Source organism: Melopsittacus undulatus, chromosome Z, assembly GCF_012275295.1.
Source record: "Melopsittacus undulatus isolate bMelUnd1 chromosome Z, bMelUnd1.mat.Z, whole genome shotgun sequence".
Lineage (NCBI taxonomy): Eukaryota > Metazoa > Chordata > Aves > Psittaciformes > Psittaculidae > Melopsittacus > Melopsittacus undulatus.
Window position 1 is genome coordinate 18229403 of NC_047557.1, and position 18796 is coordinate 18248198.

General features: G+C 36.4%; 1 protein-coding gene across 1 annotated transcript in view; it reads right to left on the reverse strand.

Annotated features, from left to right (window-relative positions):
• Window positions 1-388: 388 nt before the first annotated feature.
• ARL15 (ARF like GTPase 15) overlaps window positions 389-18796 on the reverse strand; it is a 216336-nt gene continuing 197928 nt past the window's right edge. Inside the window, 3 exon segments of the mRNA XM_031051618.2 lie at window positions 389-4074; window positions 4076-4146; window positions 4149-4170. Of these exon segments, the coding sequence (XP_030907478.2) occupies window positions 3973-4074; window positions 4076-4146; window positions 4149-4170 (195 nt within the window). The 3' untranslated portion in view covers window positions 389-3972.

An 18796-nucleotide genomic window follows, 5' to 3' on the forward strand; every position in this document is an offset into this window, starting at 1 on the left:
TTTCTTTTTTTTGGTGCACATACTTTTCTATGTCACTTTATTAAACATTAATTTCTAGTCATATAAGTATGTTCCTCAGGTTAACATTATAGAGTAACTGCATAAAAACCATTCCAATCTTTGTTTGACCTAAACTTGCAGTATCTTTTAGATCAATTTCCAGAGGAACACATCTTGCTGTGGACATAAATCAGCTAATTTTTGGAAGTTTCTATTATATGTATATATATGTGTGTGTAAATGTGTAATTATGTAAATTTAGCAGTGATTATACAGTAACTTTTTTCATCTAGGAGTAAATAATTTATCTTCAAGACTCCAAATCAAGGTAATGCACCATATTCACAAACTGGCTATTACTCAAGAAATCCAAACTTAGCAAGTCAACTCTACACAGTGTTTATTTTCTTTTTTTTTTTTGATAGTGGAAATCATGTATAAATCACAAACAGTACAACTTCCCCATGTCAGCAGTTGTCCACTTGAATGGCTCAACTTCCGTGTATAGACACTGTATTTTTAGTATAAAGTCAAGATAATATGGCTGTTAACTAATACTTTTGACTACAGTAAAGATACAAACTTTTGTAATATAAATTAATTGCCATTACAAAAAGGCAACTCTATTAACTAATATGGTACAAAAATCTGCAACTTCTATAAATATAATGAAATGCGAGAAGTTAACTGAAATAATACATCACAGATTTTTGTATAGCGCATTTGAAGAAGCAAGCTAAGATACACATGGATCATTATACAGCAAGAAAGAATATCAAAACCCACTAAGATTTAACTTTTTTCCATACAAATGCAAGAAGTACAAGTACAGGACACAACATGGAAGCAGTAAGATTACTAGCTCAAAGTGGGTAGACAAAGAGTTCTTACTGACAAGTTGTAAAGTATTCGGCAGCAGACAGAAGCTTGTCAAAACCAGCTGTTGTTGGATACTGATTGATAATGTTTTCATTCTGACGACTGAGACACTGCAGACAGCCACAGGTCTGAGAAGAAGCCCAATGTGGGCACATACACATACACACACATACATACAGAAAGTAGTTTAACAGATGGCTAAAGAACATTAAAGCACAGTATCTTTTTTAAAAAGACAATGTTCACTCTTTAATGAACTTGCATGGAAAGTAGAGCCTAGTGCCCAAGTTTATTTCACCTAAATGATGAACACATGTAAAAAGATTAAAAGAAACAATTAAGATTGGTGAAGGACAGAAAGACAGGGAAGTGTGACTTGAGCTGCTACGAGCATTTTTAATTCCTCCATAAAAAAGGTGAAGGTGTTTGCAGATGTTAAGGTTCACATCCATTAAGTCCATCCACAACACAAAACCACAGAACTACACTCAAAGTAAAGTGTTGGTCTTAGCCTTATGCAGTTATGAGGTATTGTTTCAGCCTGTGGTGAGGAATGATCACTGTATTAGTAAGAAAAGGCATATGAAAAATAATTGGAAAAAAAAAAATCACTGCTCCTGTGCAGTTGGCATTTTCCTAGAGAAAAAGCATTAAACATCCAAAGGTCCTCGTCTAAGTGGCCAGTGACATACGCCAAAGCCATATCCTCATAGACTATTTGGACCTTTTGCATGACAGTTACGTACACCTTCCAACAGTGCATAGTTGGGAAATCACAACCAAAATATAACTCAGAAGCTCTTAGTTTTTGGATCAGACTCACTGATGGTACAAGTACAGTTTTAAGAATGCAAACCAGTTGCACTTATTTTCATTTGCTGTACCTCTTGGTCCATAACAGGGGAAAGAAAGGGAAATTCAGTAAAAAGAAAAAATAACTCATCTTTTAAATTGTGCTCAATGAACAAGCAGTAAAAACATTAAATCCCTCCTTTTGCCTGCCCAGACTGCCTGCCTTCTCTGGGAAATAATTCTCTCACTCCTCCCCACATTTATTTGTCATTGTCCCTAAACAGGACAGAAATCTGGGGACCTTTATGGGCACGTGGGGACTCTGTAGCCTCTGAGCTCATGTCAGCTAAGAGAGAGTTTGGAACTGTAAATTGGATGCAATTCCTCTTTAAATCCAGGGAAATGAACCTCCTTAACCCATACAAGGGAAGCTGATGGGCAGCTGGCGTTGCACCTAAACTGATGAGAGAGAACCGAACCAACAGTGGACTCCTCTCTGTGTTTCAAAATTAACACTTCCAGTTCTTGGTATTTCTAAAAGTACTAGGAGTGAAGCAATGGACCTGGCAGAAAAAAGAAGAAACACAAAAGAAGAAGAGAAACCCTTCATGCTTTCTGCCTATTCTATCTTAAAATTAAACAAGGAGCCTATCAGTTTCCTTTCTGATAATAGGAAGCAATCTGAAACAGTGATCATCAGGCCATGCATTTGGGCAAAAATAATTCTGATTGAGCAATGCAAGAAGTCCATGAAAGTTGAAAAGTAAACAAAAAACCTACTAAAAACATTTTGTATAATAAAGAGTGTAATTGCAAGTAATAGAGAAATGGCTTTTATAAGCCTTTAAAAGCTATTTTCTTATTCCCAAATAAACTACTGAGAAACTACAATAAACTTAAAACTTACTTAAAAAAATAAACACTCAGAGTGGAAGGATATGTTGCTTAACGCCCTGAAAAAAAGGAGTTACAAGTTTTAAAACACCAGAAGAATTGATAAGGAACCACTGACAAGACACATCACTACAGTTTGAGTTTGCAGATGCTCATGCATGAGGGTAGCTAAATGCACAAGGCACAACATTCAAGGTGTGCAACAGTCCATTGACTGATCTGCACATACCCTGTTGTGACTGACTTAATGGTGAACCATTAAGTGACTTGGCATGTTTCTTTAATGGGCAAGATCACCTTATAAGGTTTTAATATATCAAGAAAAGGCAGTAAAAAAACCTGCAAATCTACAATGGGGAAAACTTGGAAAGAGGAAATACACACTGTGTTACTGGAACCAAATGAGTTTTTTTCCAAATGTATTTCAAATGTTGTTTCCAATGAATACTTTTTTGTCTTCTAAGTAACATCTACCCCAGAGGAAGTTTGAAAGAACACGTTATAATCCCCTGAAAAGAGAAGCTTATAGTACAAACACTGGAAGGCCCTTAATTATGGTACAGATGCCTTGGCAATGTTACAATAACAGTAGCAGTCTATAAGTGACTGATATAGGAATAAATATGTATTTAACATCAGTCACACTTCTAACTAGAGATCAGTTCTCCACAGCTGAATTAACAGACATTTGCTTTGCTTCTGTTATGCAAAACTACCTTCAATGAAAGTTTTTACTTTATCCAACTGTTATATATTTCTGAAAATTTTAGTACTCAGACCACCTGTTTATGTTACCTATTTTTGCCAAGTACTATTATCCCCATAAATCTCTTTGATAATATATTTTTAAGGAAGCTTTCAGCAAAGCAGCGGTTCTGTCTTTGACAAGGCTATGCTGTGACTTTAGAAGAGGAATCAACAAACTTGTCAACTCTGTTTTCACCTAGTAAAACCTTACGACTAACCTTTTTGCATTTCATGAAAATCCTTGCCTTTAAAGTATCCTTCTAAGGGTCTCAAGTGGCTGTGCTTTTCCATACTGCAGAGTCACAGTAAACAGGCTAATACAAACTACTCTCACAAATCCTTTAGACATTAGTTATATTTTAAAAGCCAAGGTAGCAGGTAGAATTCCTCCTTTACAGATTATTTTATTTTTGTGCGTGTAAAATTTCCTATCAAGGATGATCGCAATGCAAGAAAGCAACATGCTGTGTGCAGAAATAGTGGTAAACAAAGAGGAACTCCCTATTTCAGTAGTGTAGACAACTATACTGGAAATAGTTGTGTACCTGATTCACAGAGTATTTATTTTAACAAAAGGACATTCTGCACTAACTCTGTATGAACAAGATATCCACAGCCATCTCTTGATACCACACCATAATTAAGCTGTGAGCAGAATGTTCAGGTACAGTGATGCCTGGAGAATCGCTCTTCTCTCTTGGGTTTCACATTCTTGAAGGTTCGAAAATCTCTCTCTTCTAGCAAGTTTATTAGAAGGGAGAAGGCTGTCTTTTACTGCTTCCATATCATCCAAGGAGCAGGGTTTAAGGATCCAGCGTTTTCCACGTGCAAGTGCTCAAGTTCAAAATATTTTTTAATCTATTAAGAAAGAGATCAATGCATTAATATTGTAATGACAACCCTCTGTCTGTCATCTAAAAAAAACCCAAACAAACCCAAACCAATAAATAAATAACAAAATAAAACCCATGTGAAAAGATCAGGATACTCATTTTTAGAATCTTACCCACAGCTGTTCTTATAATACAGGTTATATGATGTGACCTGAAAGTGTTTTCTTTAGGGGTGAGTGACCTGCTTGGAAAGCTACCATTCTACCCATACACTTAACAGCATGGGAGGTCTGGGGAAGAATTGTACAGGCTTAAGACAAAGAGCAAAGCCCATGAAACAAGTGTTCAAAACCATAGCCAAAATAGCAAAAGTAACTATGAAATTTTAGGTTATGTTTGCATTTTAATGCCAAAGCTGTATGTTTCATCATACTTTAACTGGCAATACTTGAGATGCAGAATTTGTCACCAGACCAACTACAAAAATTAACTGTCAGAAATGTACAAATCATGAACATTCCAGTCAAAGGTGAGCTATAGGAAAAGGTTTCCTAATGAGCACCAGAGAATAATAACACCAGAGAATAAAAAACTCTTCCAAAACCAGTTTTTCTAAAATTAAACATAGCAGAATAGCACACTATTTTTCTTGGTTCTTCATGATTTGGATAGCAATAAGTACTACATGATCATTTTTTGTGCAATCATCCTAGTACAAAATCCAGCACATTTTAGCAGACTTCAGCTACTTACTAACAATACCTAATAATGCCTATAAAGAAGGACATCTTTTAATGAAATTAATTCCATTTTTATTTCTGCAGCAACCACACAGCAAGGAGGCATAAGAATATGCTATAATATAGTATTGCAAGTTTTAAGGTGATTAAAAACCTTAATGAAATAACTGAGTGAGATGCAGTTTCTTGGAAAAGACCAGTCATCACTGATGCTAATTACACCAACTGTCAAGGCAGAAAAACAGATCCACAGAAATACTAAGAAAGAAATTATTTTCAGTTAGTAGTATACTCCAATGACTTTTCAAAATAACAAATACAATATCAAAACATATTTTTGATGCCTCTTTGGAGAAGACAGCAGTCTGCAGGTTATTTTGGTCCACAGATTACTGTTTTCATCAAATTTTTTGTCTTGATAGTATTTGACCCAATACTGGCTTATCCAGTATTATGGTAGGCACTCGTATTATGGTATGCCCTAGACAGGCAACTGGAGCCACACTGTGCAAAGTTCCATGTGCACGGGGAATACAAAACTGAAAGAAAGCAAAAAGCCAGCTTCCAAGGCCCAAATAAGCTACAAGATCTATATGCAGCTCCTACAGTGCCTATACAACAGTTTTTCTATCTAGTAATGTATTCTAATAAAAGAAACCAACTGTAGTTGAATCAACTCACATTAATCAGAATTCAACCCTGACAACATGGAAAGAAGGGTTATTTTTTAGAAATGAATTTTGAGCAGATCATTTAGTAACAAGTATCAGAAAAAAAATGGTGGTTTTGAGATGGGAACTTCTGCTTCCCCAGATAAGATGAGGTGAAACCTTTAAAAATCTATTTCAAACCAAGTAGAATTATAGCAGTAACAACCTGCAAACATCTGAAAATGAAGCACAGCACCTGACGTTCAGAAAACATTCAGACATTTCAGAAAACATACAAGTTGAAATAAACATGACTTCAACAACAAGCATTTTAATATGAGCAAACCTACTTTTTAGCATTGCTATCTCAGTGCCGCATTAGTAACTGATGTGCTAGCTTGTTTATACGTGATCAGAACCTAAATACTAATCTTTATAAGGGATATGTCGCAATGACTCCAGCAGCTGAAGTGACACCAAACTGAGTTTACTCTCATTAACATATTGAGTTAGTGGCACTGATCATAGTACTGGAGAACCAGGATAAGAAAGCTCTCTTGCTTGTTTCAGCAACAGCCTCCTTAACTGCTGAATAAGGGGAGGAAGTAAAAGCTGCACAGAAGAATAACAAAGCAAGGTGTCAGTGCAGCTAGCTGATAGAGCAGCCTGCTGGTGTTAAGCTGACAAATATGGCAGAGTAATTTGAAATGTTTCACACCCACAACACGGAGGATGTCCACCACACCCCCTCTACTGGAAGACTACTGCCATCAGCCCCTTAAGCTCACTGAAGTCTATCCACATTTGTATTTACGTAGCCTCTTCATAAGGCTATACCATATGAAGAAATTATTAGAAAAAGGTTGTTATACTGTAAGGAGAGTACTTGGTTTTAAAAGCATAAAATAACCTAGTAACACACACATACGGAAATGATGGCAGTAAGCAGACTAGCAAATACAACATTGCTTACCGAGGTAGCCTCCAGCCAAGAAAAACACAATGACTTCAAGGTGTATTTCAGTGACTGAATATAGAGATAGAATTTCTATTTCAGCAGTGAAATAGCATAAATTGATTTAGTGAACCAAGTTTTACAGGTAAGTTATTTAACACCCAATGTTGATTAAAATTTGTTATTTCCTGTTTCTAGGTGTGTAATCAAAATGTAACAAAATCAGCAATATGCTGTCATTTTCCACACCTAAGAACAGTTTAGAGTATCTGCATTAACAGGCATTAGATGAATGTTGAAATTAAACTGATCATTTAGGAGTGGCTTTTGAAATGGGAAGCTTTCATAATGTAATGAAAGCAGAACTGCTTATATTCACATAAGTAGCAGCTAAATATAGTAAATAATATTAATTGGCTTACAAATAATAAAGAACTAAACCAGAACTAGCACAGAAGTGATTTTCCACAATCCAAGGGACACTCAATGGTATATTTACTGTATTTTCCTCATATAAACTTCACATCACAATGGAGTTTGCTAAAGTCCAGAGCTTTGCAAGCGGGCTCTACAACTTTGAAGCTTCCAGAAAAAAATGTGCAGACACAAAACAAATATTTTCCAATTTACTGTAACTTCTTCCCCCTTTAACTCAGAAGATGTCATTCAGTTCTAAAAAACAAGTGATGTTTTTTAGACTTAAAAAGTAACCCTTCTTTTACATGCAAGAGATGAAAACAACTATATAAAGATAGACTGACACAATCAGATGCCCAACACTGTTTATACAGTTGAGTTTTCCACTGGAATGCTCTCAGCTCTCCATGCGCTTTTGTTTCTCTACTTGCTTCGATGACCATCATTCACCCCTAGCAGATTTCCTAAGAGGATGCATGCTAATCACAAAATATCCAAAGGAAGCTGAAATTCTCTGAATACACAATCTTCTAGGTAGTTCTTGCATAATTACGATGATCAGCAGTAACTATATTACACTGCAACTGCACTAGCACAAAAGGGGTTTGTTCCGAAGACGCTCTTTTGTCTTCCCCTCTTGCATAAATGGTAAAAAGCTTTCTGCCAAAGACAAATACAAAGATTCAAACATGTTTCAGATGTCTGACACGTTAGACTTGCATTTACTACATGGGCTTTGCCAGTGTTTACTTTGGGATTGCTAATTTTTTAAGATACGAGTTTAGAATAAACACAATCAATTAAATCCACATAATGTTAAGACTTCTTCACTACTATTTTACAGGATCTCACTGTATGTCTTGACTCCACATGGGGGCCTTGTTTTATAGAGAAGCTGACATTGTATCTATGCCACATTCTGAATTCAATAAAGTCTAACAATACACATTTGCAATTATTCCCACTCTTCCCACACTCCACCTTTTAAGTCCTATTCTACTGGCAGAATACACTAAGCATATGGTTATCAAATGTTGCTTAACCTACGTGCTAAAGAAGTCAAGACACAATAAAAGGATTGGTGCCCAGAACCTCAGCTGGTGTGAATTAGCATAGCAGCATGGAACTGATGTTACTATTGACATACGTAAACTGAGTAACCAGGCCCTGCTGAAAGCTTTTATATGTCCTATTTATGAACCTCATCTAGCCAGTTCACAAACCACATGAACATAAAATCTATAGGAAAACCTATATATTGTCATACATGAATACAGAGTCATTTCTATCTACTACTCAACACCAAAAAAAAAAGCTGACTGGAAGTATTATTTTTCATTCAGATTCAAAATTTTAATACCAAATTTCACCAACACAAAAAGGCTTTCAACCCACTCTGATTAATCACTGTAAACAAATATAAAATTCAGGTAGTGACTTACATTGCCAAGCTGTATTTCAAGAATTGAATGGGTAAAATATTTTTTCATTCATCGTTTTTTACTGGCAAAGAAAAATATTTGTAACAACACAAGTATATTATATCTAACCAAAGGCTGCACAGTCATGTCAGCATCCCCACTAGTCTAACTTTTTAGAGGATTAAGCAAGTACTGCTGCAAGAAGGTGACCTGGTGGAGGTATGAGTTAAACTAAAATTACTTAAATTGCATGTATTAACAACAAGAAACTGTTCATTCGTCTATCACAAATCCGCATGGACGAGAAATGTAATAATAATGGGAGATTGGGATTCCCCATATTAGCACTGCATAAGTTTCACTGAGCTATGAGACTGAGATTACTTTCTCAGACATCATAAAAACCTGCCTTTTAGAACAACTGTTCAGAAGATGCAGGAGAGAGAAGCCGTTTTGATTGCTGACTCCACGAACAACAGACAAGCTGCCTATAACAGTGACCAAAGCATGAGCAAATTAAGTATCTCTGGAGAAGAGAAAAAGCCAAAGGTCCATCACATATCATTAAGTTTTAAAAAGGGAAACTACATAAAATGAGTAACTTAAAAGAAAATTAACTGTGCAGCTAAAAAGGTAAATGCTTGCAGGTGGCATAGAAAAAAGAATACCATAATTAGTGGCTCAGAGTATATTTATACTGCTACAGAAGACTTTAAAAGAAACAAAAAAAGCTTTCTACAGTGGCAATAAGGAAAAGGATGGTATTAGAGGTAAAAGAAGTTGTGTCTAAAAAAGGAAAACAGAAAACAAAAGAAAGGAATTTCTGGCAAATTAAATAGAAACCACAAATGTTGACCTACTAACCATAGAGTGGAATCCATTGCTTAAATCACCACTGATGCTAAAAAGTAAACTGAAATCCACTCTAGTTCATGTTAGTGTGCTTGACTGCAAGCTGCACAGCTCTTGAGCTGCTACACGTGCTTTTCTGCTCATCCTACTCTGAGTATAGTGATTTATAATAGTGGGTGGAATAGATCGGTAGCCACTTCATCTCAGATAAACTAGCTCAATCTACTGTCATACAAAAGTTAACACTTTCATGCTTGCCCTAAAAATCTGCTAGATACCTCGTTCCTTGACACTGCACTTGGCTAGAAGGACCTCTTGTATGACCAGAACAGCTGCTCTAACGTGCAAAACTGTCAGCAGAAGTTTTGTGACGTTTATTCTTCCTACAGACACTTCATAATCCTCCTGAAAAGATACTTCAGTGTGCCTGCTCATATGCTTCTTCATAACAGTGATCTCATCCATGTCTAGAGGGATCCTTGTAATGCACCTATGTCTCATAAGCACTTCTCCTAAAACACCTATGCCTCATATTTATTGACTCCATATGGAATACCTCTTACACAACAAGGAGAGGAATGAAAGTGCCTCAGCTGATGGGAAGGGACGGTGATATGCTTCGGCCTGGAACAATCTATGCACAGGGCTATTCCTAGGAACACCACCTGAGGTTCAGCAACATTATCAGCCATAGAAGTGCTATTAAATTCTAGTTCTTTAAAGCAAAATATTTCACTGCCAGCTGACTTTCACATGCCACTGCATCCAAAGTCTATATGAGCAATGTTAAAAATTTGCAGTGAATCTATTAAGTACACTCTATGATAATTAGAATTATGTAACTGAGCTGGTTTTTTTGTTGTTGTTTTTAAAAATCTGACCTGCTGAATAAAATCGAAAGAAACACAAGACTGTCATCTTCAGCATTCCTGTGTGACGGCAGGGTAAGCAATTTTTCCAGACAAGATTTCAAAACCATCAGAAGCCTTTTAGAAGCCTTTTTGTACAACTCCTCCCAGGCAGTGGTGAGTGCTTTACAAATCAGTATTTCTAGTTTTTGTAGCTTTCCAATCTTTTTTTTTTTTTTTAGATTTTGCTTTATACAAAAGATTATCTGAGAGTCTTCCAGCTGAGCTTTGTACTTAGATTTGTAAGACACCTGGCCAGTATTTTTGGCTCGTAAGTCTTTATAAAGAGGAATAAAGTCATTTATACGCATATTCCACAAAATAACTTACACAGTGCTTTGTGAAACAGATGCACTTTTCCATCCTTGTTATCTCTAGTGGCCACAGGACACTACACTTTTCAGATTGCAAGTGACTGCTGAAAGAAATGTATTTTAAAGACGATACCTAACCGTTCTGAATGAAGAAATAGGACGCCTGGCAAATGAGCACAGACACACTGTTCCAAACAGAGAGAACATGGTACTGGCAAATGCAAGTGTGAGACAAGAAAAAGGAGAGTGAGCTAGAGAGCTGGAAGATTAATACAGAGGGGGCGCTTAACTGCAAAATATAAAATACTGCATCATCTATAAGGATGGAGAATGGAAGATCTGTAAAATGGAAAATATGTGTTTTAATGCATACATATAATGGGACAAATAAGAGAGATGAGAATAAGATCAGAAAACTGCTGAGGGTGCAAAAGTACTTAGATCTGCATGTATGCAGATGGAAGCAAAGGTGTGCTTTAAGGATCTACCAGCTCTTTTCATGCAAGTCTTTACCACACAACATACTACAACATATTAGAATTCTTTGGTTACATCCTGTTATTTTTTTCAAAAGAAACATTAAGAACTGGTAGATGCCAAAAATTACATCTATACTTTGCTTTCCATGTCTCATTCACCCAGCATATTCTGTTTATGTAAGCATGTGCTTTTTCTACAACTTGAAGACACAGAGATAACATGATACACAGAGATAACAGCAGCACCATATCTGTATAGAGAAAACCAGACATCCAGATGAAGATTCATATAGCCAGTGCTGGTCTGCACAAACAAGACAACAGCTCTCAATATGCAACCCCAGAGTGAGCAAAAGAGCATCCCTTCTCAAGTGACAAGTGAAACAATGAGAACAGAGAAGGAGGCATTATACAAAAATGCGTGCAATGAAGGAACAGTAAAATATTTTCCTGTAGTACCTACAGCTTTAATTCTGTTATTTATTCCAAAGAACTAATCAGAAATGGAAATCAGACATCACATTTAATAAAACAACACCGCAACTAACCCTTTACATTACTGCTTCTATTGTTTCCTCTTACCTACTGTTTTCTTAAGTATTCTGGGTTGCAACATATACTATGTGAAAGCTACATAGTTAAAGGGTTAGAATACAAAATCCTAAAGAGTAATGCTGAATATTAGCCCTGGTTAAAGTCAGCTATTTGGATGACATCTAAAAATCACATTCCCCCCACCATACTACACAGAAAGAGAAATGCTGATTTACTATATATTAAGAACAAATTTCCATTTAAGTGTATACTTAGTGCACCCAAATATATTCTTAAGATACAAAAAAAACCAAACTGATTGGATATAAGATCAACTTAAACAGGATAATTTGTTTAAATTACTATCATTGCCCTAATCTGTTAAAAAAATAAAAATGGAGCATATCTGAGATAATTTTACGAGAAATCTATTAGAAGCTTTTAGTATACCATCACACATTTCCTCTCTACCTTCTCATACTCAGGTTTCGGTTTTTTTTGTTACATCTTTAGTTAAATAACTAAAGAAATGCAAAAAAATAGCAGAGGCTCTAAACTAAAGATCTTTAAACAGTTATATTTCAGCACCTTGTAGAGTTTTTGTAGCTTTTTTTTTCTTAATACACTGTAGTTATTCATGGTTTACTTCAGAATACAATAGTAACAACAGACTATGCTGACTTCAGCAGCAAAATATGCTATTTTTAACAACAGACTGTGGTTCCAACTAGTAACTAAACCTGAGACACAGGTACACAAGTGCTGAGCTTTAACCCCCCCAGAAAAAGTTTACCTCTGATGTTGAGTGTCAAAATAACCTTTAGAATAATGAGAAATCCAAAGATCAATCCTTACTATGACATCCTTTCTGCAAATGGCATGTTTTCTGTTCAGATAACAGTTAAACACTATTTTCTGGAGAGGTGCATATGTGATGATTCATCTGCGTTTGCCTGAACATGTATATGAATCTAGCACTTGAATAAATAACATCTCTATACCATGCCCACATCTGCAAAGCACCAAAAACTGTATGGACATGCATCTTTTATCAACAGCAAAGAACAGGATTTCTAAGGGCTTTGTGGTTGGTTCCCCACGTTTACGCTGCTGAAACTGTTCCAAGTCAACAGCTAGTATGAACACAAACGAAAAGCCATTTATTCAGCAGTAGCACAGGGGGATCAGGCAGCTGTACCTATTTCACCTGTTCTGTACAAGGTACAGAGTAGAGTGTGTAAGTGTAGGGTGGTTTCAACCTCCCTTCAGGTCCTTTGCTGATGGAAGTGTTATTAACTATGCAAAGCCCACAGAGAGGGAATGGAAGCCCAGAACTAACTGCAATCAACCATTTATTTTGAAAGGAAAGCCTGTGAAATAACTCCTTTTTGGAAAAAGTTAACATACAATATTTCTGCAGCAGAAATTGTTCCCAGAGACGCAGCCACCAGCTTCAGTTCCTGTCTGCTGGAATGCCATGGGCTCTGTGACCCCTAGTTCCTACAGCACCAGGGGTATTTGTGGAAACTGTTTCTGAGGATTTCCTCCTTGCCTCATGGTTAGAGGAGACAAATCTGTCCTTTGGGTTTTCTAGGTCTATGCCTCTGGAAGTGCCAATTCTTCCAAACTCACAGGAAGACACCACTTCAAACTAGTCGTCCAGGCAGCTCCAGAGTCATCTCCATTACTTGGAGTTAAATAACTCTCCACCTAGAAATATGGCAGAACCCCTCCATGCTCTGTGACTAGGACCTTGCTTGAGTTAAGACCCATCAAGCTTCCAGATTCCTTCATAAAGTAGGAGAATACCAACAGCAAAATTACACAGCTCAAATCAGACACAGTCCTGTACACTGAGGTACAGAGAATACCCATCCGCAAAACCAATTTGCCACTACATCTAAAATGATAGGAAATGCATCAGCAATCACAGATACAGAAAAAAAGGGAGCATTTTACACTGAGAGGATTTTTTAAAGCCAGGTATGTGAACTATTTCCAGTACTGGAAAGCAATATTAGTGAACTAACACAGAGGTTTGCACCAATGATGCTGGAAAAGCCAGGTATGACCAGAATGATTTTGAGGGGATAGGTGAATACAGTAAGATGCTGAAGAACTGTATGCTTCTTTTGAACTTAAAAGTATTAGGCTAGGATCAACCATTTTCCAAGCTCCAGTGTTATTCCTTCCATTACGGTAGGTTGCAGCAGAGAGTGCTACTTGTCTGAGAAGTCTCTTAGTAAAAAAGTCCCATGGGAAGGGACAAGCAAAAGAGCAATGAATATTCTTCACTTAACTGCATCAAGGTACCACTTGTACTATATTATCCTGACCTATGCTACAAGGAAAAGATTAAATAATAGGCAGTAGATCAAGAGTGCATATACATAAAAGAAGAAAGATCCACCGATATCTCAGGCAGGATATAAACCTTTACATAAAAAAACTCCCACCCCATACCCGAAGAAACCACACTCCTCTGCAAAGAATACCTAAATTCTAGGGCAGACAGACAGCATCTTTAAAATTTATGGCCTCCTTGAAGGAAGGCTACTGATAACAGTATTGAAGATGCTTAAAATAGGATCTGTAATCAAGCTATTGTTATTTTAAGTGAATTAAGGCTTGCTTTTGTATACCTATGATTGTGGTGTGCCTTTGAGTGTCACAGAAAAGCCAGGTTACTTCTGAAGAAAAGTACCTGAAGGCAGGAAGATGATGTTCTAGTGATGCCTCAGTTCTCATGACTGCATCAATGAGAAACAACAGCAGGTATTTGTCAAGTGATCCCAACAGAAAGGGAAACCCAGCTTCTGCAAGGTTCTCTCTACCTCTGAATCTGACTTGCAGTTTTACTAACAGGTCCCAGCTTACACCTGGTGTAAGCTTTTCACTGGAAAGGAAACGGTATATAGCAAAAATATAACTTGCATTAATTTTTTAAGAGAAGACTATCAGTTAACTAGAACATCTTTTTTTTAAGCACTTTCCACTCACTTTAGAGACTAATCTACCTATTCAAAATTGTGATTTAATGAAGGTATAATCATGTCTTTTAAATTTTGGGGTTCTGGTGCTCAAGATGAGTCTTAATTCTGCAAATCTCCAATTACTAATTGTTTTCTTTACATTAGAAATTGCCACATGATGTTTGGTGCTACTAGTAACAAGCTACAAGGATAGGGTTTTTTGAGAACACATTTGAAATTTGCACCATTTTGCTACTTCTTGAAAATGAGCTATTAAATATGACTACAGCTAAAAAGACCTTAACTAACTACTCCATATGAGGCCAGGAAGAGTTCTATACACTGAAGTTAATGAGTTTAAATCCAAACTTACATATAAAAACAACTAATTATCCTGTCTGAAACACAGGCTTGTAAAACTCTCAAGTTACTTGTAAAACGGTCTGCTACACACGAGTAAGATGTTTAAATGACTTGTTTGACTAGATGCATTCACCATGAAATTGATTCTTTTAAAGCATTATTTTTAAACTTGATACAAGCTAACTGTGTAAACTGAAAATGGGAAAAAAATCTGGCATTATAAAGCACAGGTTTCAGTATGAGTTTAGTGTTTTATGAGGTCGAGGGTTACTTGAATGAAAAACTCATCAAGAACAAATAGTCATTTGCAGGGCAGTAATTTAAAGGTTTAATACGACTGAACTATTTTGCTATTTCTATGAGATGTACCATATAGGGTCTAGTGTACTAGAGTTGCCTGTGCAGTTCCAAAGTAGTACAAAGACAATGAAAAAACAAATAAAGCATCCTTCAGCCACAAGTACTAATAATAAATCAGAGCTGCTATATTTTTACGGTCTGAAAGTAGCAGATTGTGGCTTCATATCTGACACTTCCGGTTAGATTTAGTACTATTATTTGGTTCTGTCTTTTAGGCAGTTGGTGGCATGAGAAGGTGATAACGAGCAACAAGCTACTGAATATTCCTCTGTCTCCAGCTCAGGGACTCAGTTTTTAACCTTATGGTGGTCCAGATTTTAAAGAAAAAGAAGAAACCACTGCAAAGAGGTCATGGAGTTGAATTTATATAAATAAAAACCCAAATATAAAAATTTATTCTTCAATAACATTTTAGATTTGAATGTTTACCGTGGTCCTAAAGAGAGCTAGACCTTGTCAGGGTTACTGAACAGAACAGAATCTGCAAAGTAATGTATTATGTTTGCTTCACTAACTGGAAAATCATTCATTTGGTTTTCAATGAATCAGTGTACTAACAGTACATTGCTTATAATTCACAGATGCTTTAGTGACTTAAATGAAAAAGAGTCCACTTGCTAATAGCTAAAAGTCCCCTTGCTAATGTGACATTTCCAATTGTCTTTTTAAAACAATAAATTACCTCATGACAAGATGAAGCACTAACAACAGGTTATTTTTAAAAATCAACACAATGAGTAAAGTGTTTTATACATTTCTCTAGAAAAGCTGGAAAAGATACTATGCTGCCTACTGTAAAACTGATTTGGAGAAGAATCAAATTCTCAGACTTTGGATAAAGAAGTATTTGCACATTGTACAGTAGTTTACCCAGCATCCAGTGAAGATTGCTACCAGCCATGCTGTTTTATAGGCCCAGTTGTAGACAGATTAATAGAAAGGACAGTGTCCTCATGATGTCAGTCAGACCACAGGCAATGAGCAGGAACTGGAGAGGTGAAGCAGAGAGAGGTGTGAAGAGATCAACCACATAAAATGGCTTTAGATGACTTATGAGCTATAAAACATCCTGCTTCTAAAGAAGTCTAATCCATCATAGAAGAAATGACATAATATTAAAAAGATTCCATCCCAGCTGGTAGCGTATCAGCCTCACATTTGCCAACTAGAAAGCACAAATCTGGAAATGGACTTGATGGTGCTTGGAAGCAGAGTATACTGAAAAATGTGTAATGGTCAGAAAAATCAAGGTGAAACACTGACATTTGTCACAGGAAACAAAATGGTTTATTGGTTCCCCTGATAAGCTTTAAAATGCATTAACAGGATCTATGGGTAAAAGGTATAAATACAATAAAATGGGTTCAGATTAAAGACACATGCAGAACATACAAGTACAACTGGATTCTATAAAAAATCCACTGTCTGGTGGTCTAACTGGATCTTCAGCTATTCTAGGAGGAGGGGAGATACCAGTTCTTTTATTCTATACAAGACACATGCAACACTGTAACACTTCTGGTAGGATTTCTATATTTCATTTTTTATTATAGGTTAACATAGGTGAATTTTGTGAACTTTATTATAAGGGTTAGTTAAAACACTAAATTCCTTCCCATTTAGCCTTGTCTGTAGTTATGGATACAGTATATGAAGATAAAAAGGCAATGAGACTATATTTGAAGTTGTATTGGTCTACTAATATAGCCTGTACACTAACAAGTCATGTAAAACCAATCCTTACTTCTGTGAACATAGTCATTCACTTTGCAAAATGATTTTTCTAACCCAAAGGGTAAGCATGAACAATTCAATTATTTTCTTTTCATTATCCACAGTATATAATTTATCATCTAAGTCATTTGGTTTGCCTTCTGCACTGGATGACATTTTAAAGCATGACAGTAACAAAGAAATAACCCAATAAACAACACTTGTGTTTGTGCACAAATACCCTGGATGACATGGAACATCTCATTCTCTTTCACCACTAAAATTTATAGATGACAGTAATTTTATTAGCAGTTTTGTATTTAACTCATGCTCGATAAAACACTATAAGAAACATAGAAAATTGCACTTCAACTATGTTAGTCCACACACAAGAAGAACATCTCAGTTTGAATCATATATAAAGGGAAAGTGGCGTTATCACTAAAATCACTTTACAAAAATGACCCCAACTGAAGCAAGAAGAGATATACAATGTCTTGTTAATGTCATATCCAATACCGTTTCACCTCATTAAGCACTCTCAACATCTTGATGTGCTATAAGGAAGTAAAATCTCTCGGTCAAGTAATTTTTTTTACACAGTTCATCTTCCTATTACCAGTCCTAATCTGTGGAGATGTGTACACATCCAGTGCAATACAAATCCATTTTACAGGAAGAAAAAAAATCTTTTACTTTGATACCAGCACATTCTAGCCATTTACACTTTGCAACACACTGTGATACCACAGTGATGCAGACCATGCCTCTGTCTGTTAGAGATAAGTCTGGAACATTTTGAATCCTAGTTTGTAATTACAGCTGAGGATGTTCAGAAGCAGGAAACTGCAAGGAGAAGAATTAGTAGAGGACATCAAACAGAAAAAAGAAAAAAAAATCCCTTTCCATACAATTGCCAGCATTAATATATTTTAGGATCATGATTTAGGCCACCTTCCTGCAGAAGGAAGTTTGCGCGAAGAAGTAGAGGTCAAACCTAGAATGACATGGTTCACTGAATGACCAAATAGAAGTTTACATATTTCCTTTATGGCTGCTGGCACTGTTTTTGGCCTAGAAGCCTCTAATGAACAAAGAGAGCTCTGATCCCTTCTGGAGCCATTCATATGTGATTAAGATCCAACAATACAGCACTTTGATCCACTGAGCAACAGAAGGATTGGATGTTTCCTGAAGGAGTCATTTCGGGTGAAAGGGGAGGAGAAGAAAGGAAGAAGGGAATTTTCATGATCAGGTCAATCTCACTGAGACAGCACTCTTCTCAATCTGACGTGCATTGTACTCTCTTGAGAGTTTGAAGCTTTGGAAAGATGACAGACAACTGAGGTATGGAAAGGGGTGAACTGCAGTATCAGTGTCTCAAGTACAAAGACTAAATTTATCTTTTCTAAGATGAAATAAGATTAATTTTCAAGAGAAGGAAACTAAGTTAGCTGCTGCAAGCAACAAAGGGGGACATACAAACAGACAATCATTACAGCAAATTGGATAACATCCTTCGTAGGGATGCCTGAAAAGCTTCCAGTACCATAGTCAAAAATACATGCTTCCTCACTCTGATGTAGCTGAAAACAGCAGGAGATGTATGGGTAGGTCTATCGAAAAAAAAATATCTCAGAATGAACACCTGGCTGCTTGAAAGTAATCTTTCTATCTTGACACCAATATACTTCACATAACCCAAGCGAATTAAAGGCCTGTTTGAAGTTAGAAGAGCATGTACACGACACACCATTTGCAGGAGTATTTACTTTTTTCAACAGACAAGTATTAAGCACAGGTGATGGATTCAGATCTACAAGAATGAACGGAGGTTGGAATGTCTAGACGACCAGGAAAGCATAACACAGGTGTGACAACTCTGCTTGACTATCACATTCCAACATTTTCAGTATAAACTAAGTAACTTCCATCATCTGTTGATATAAAAGCAGAAGAGGGAAAACATATTT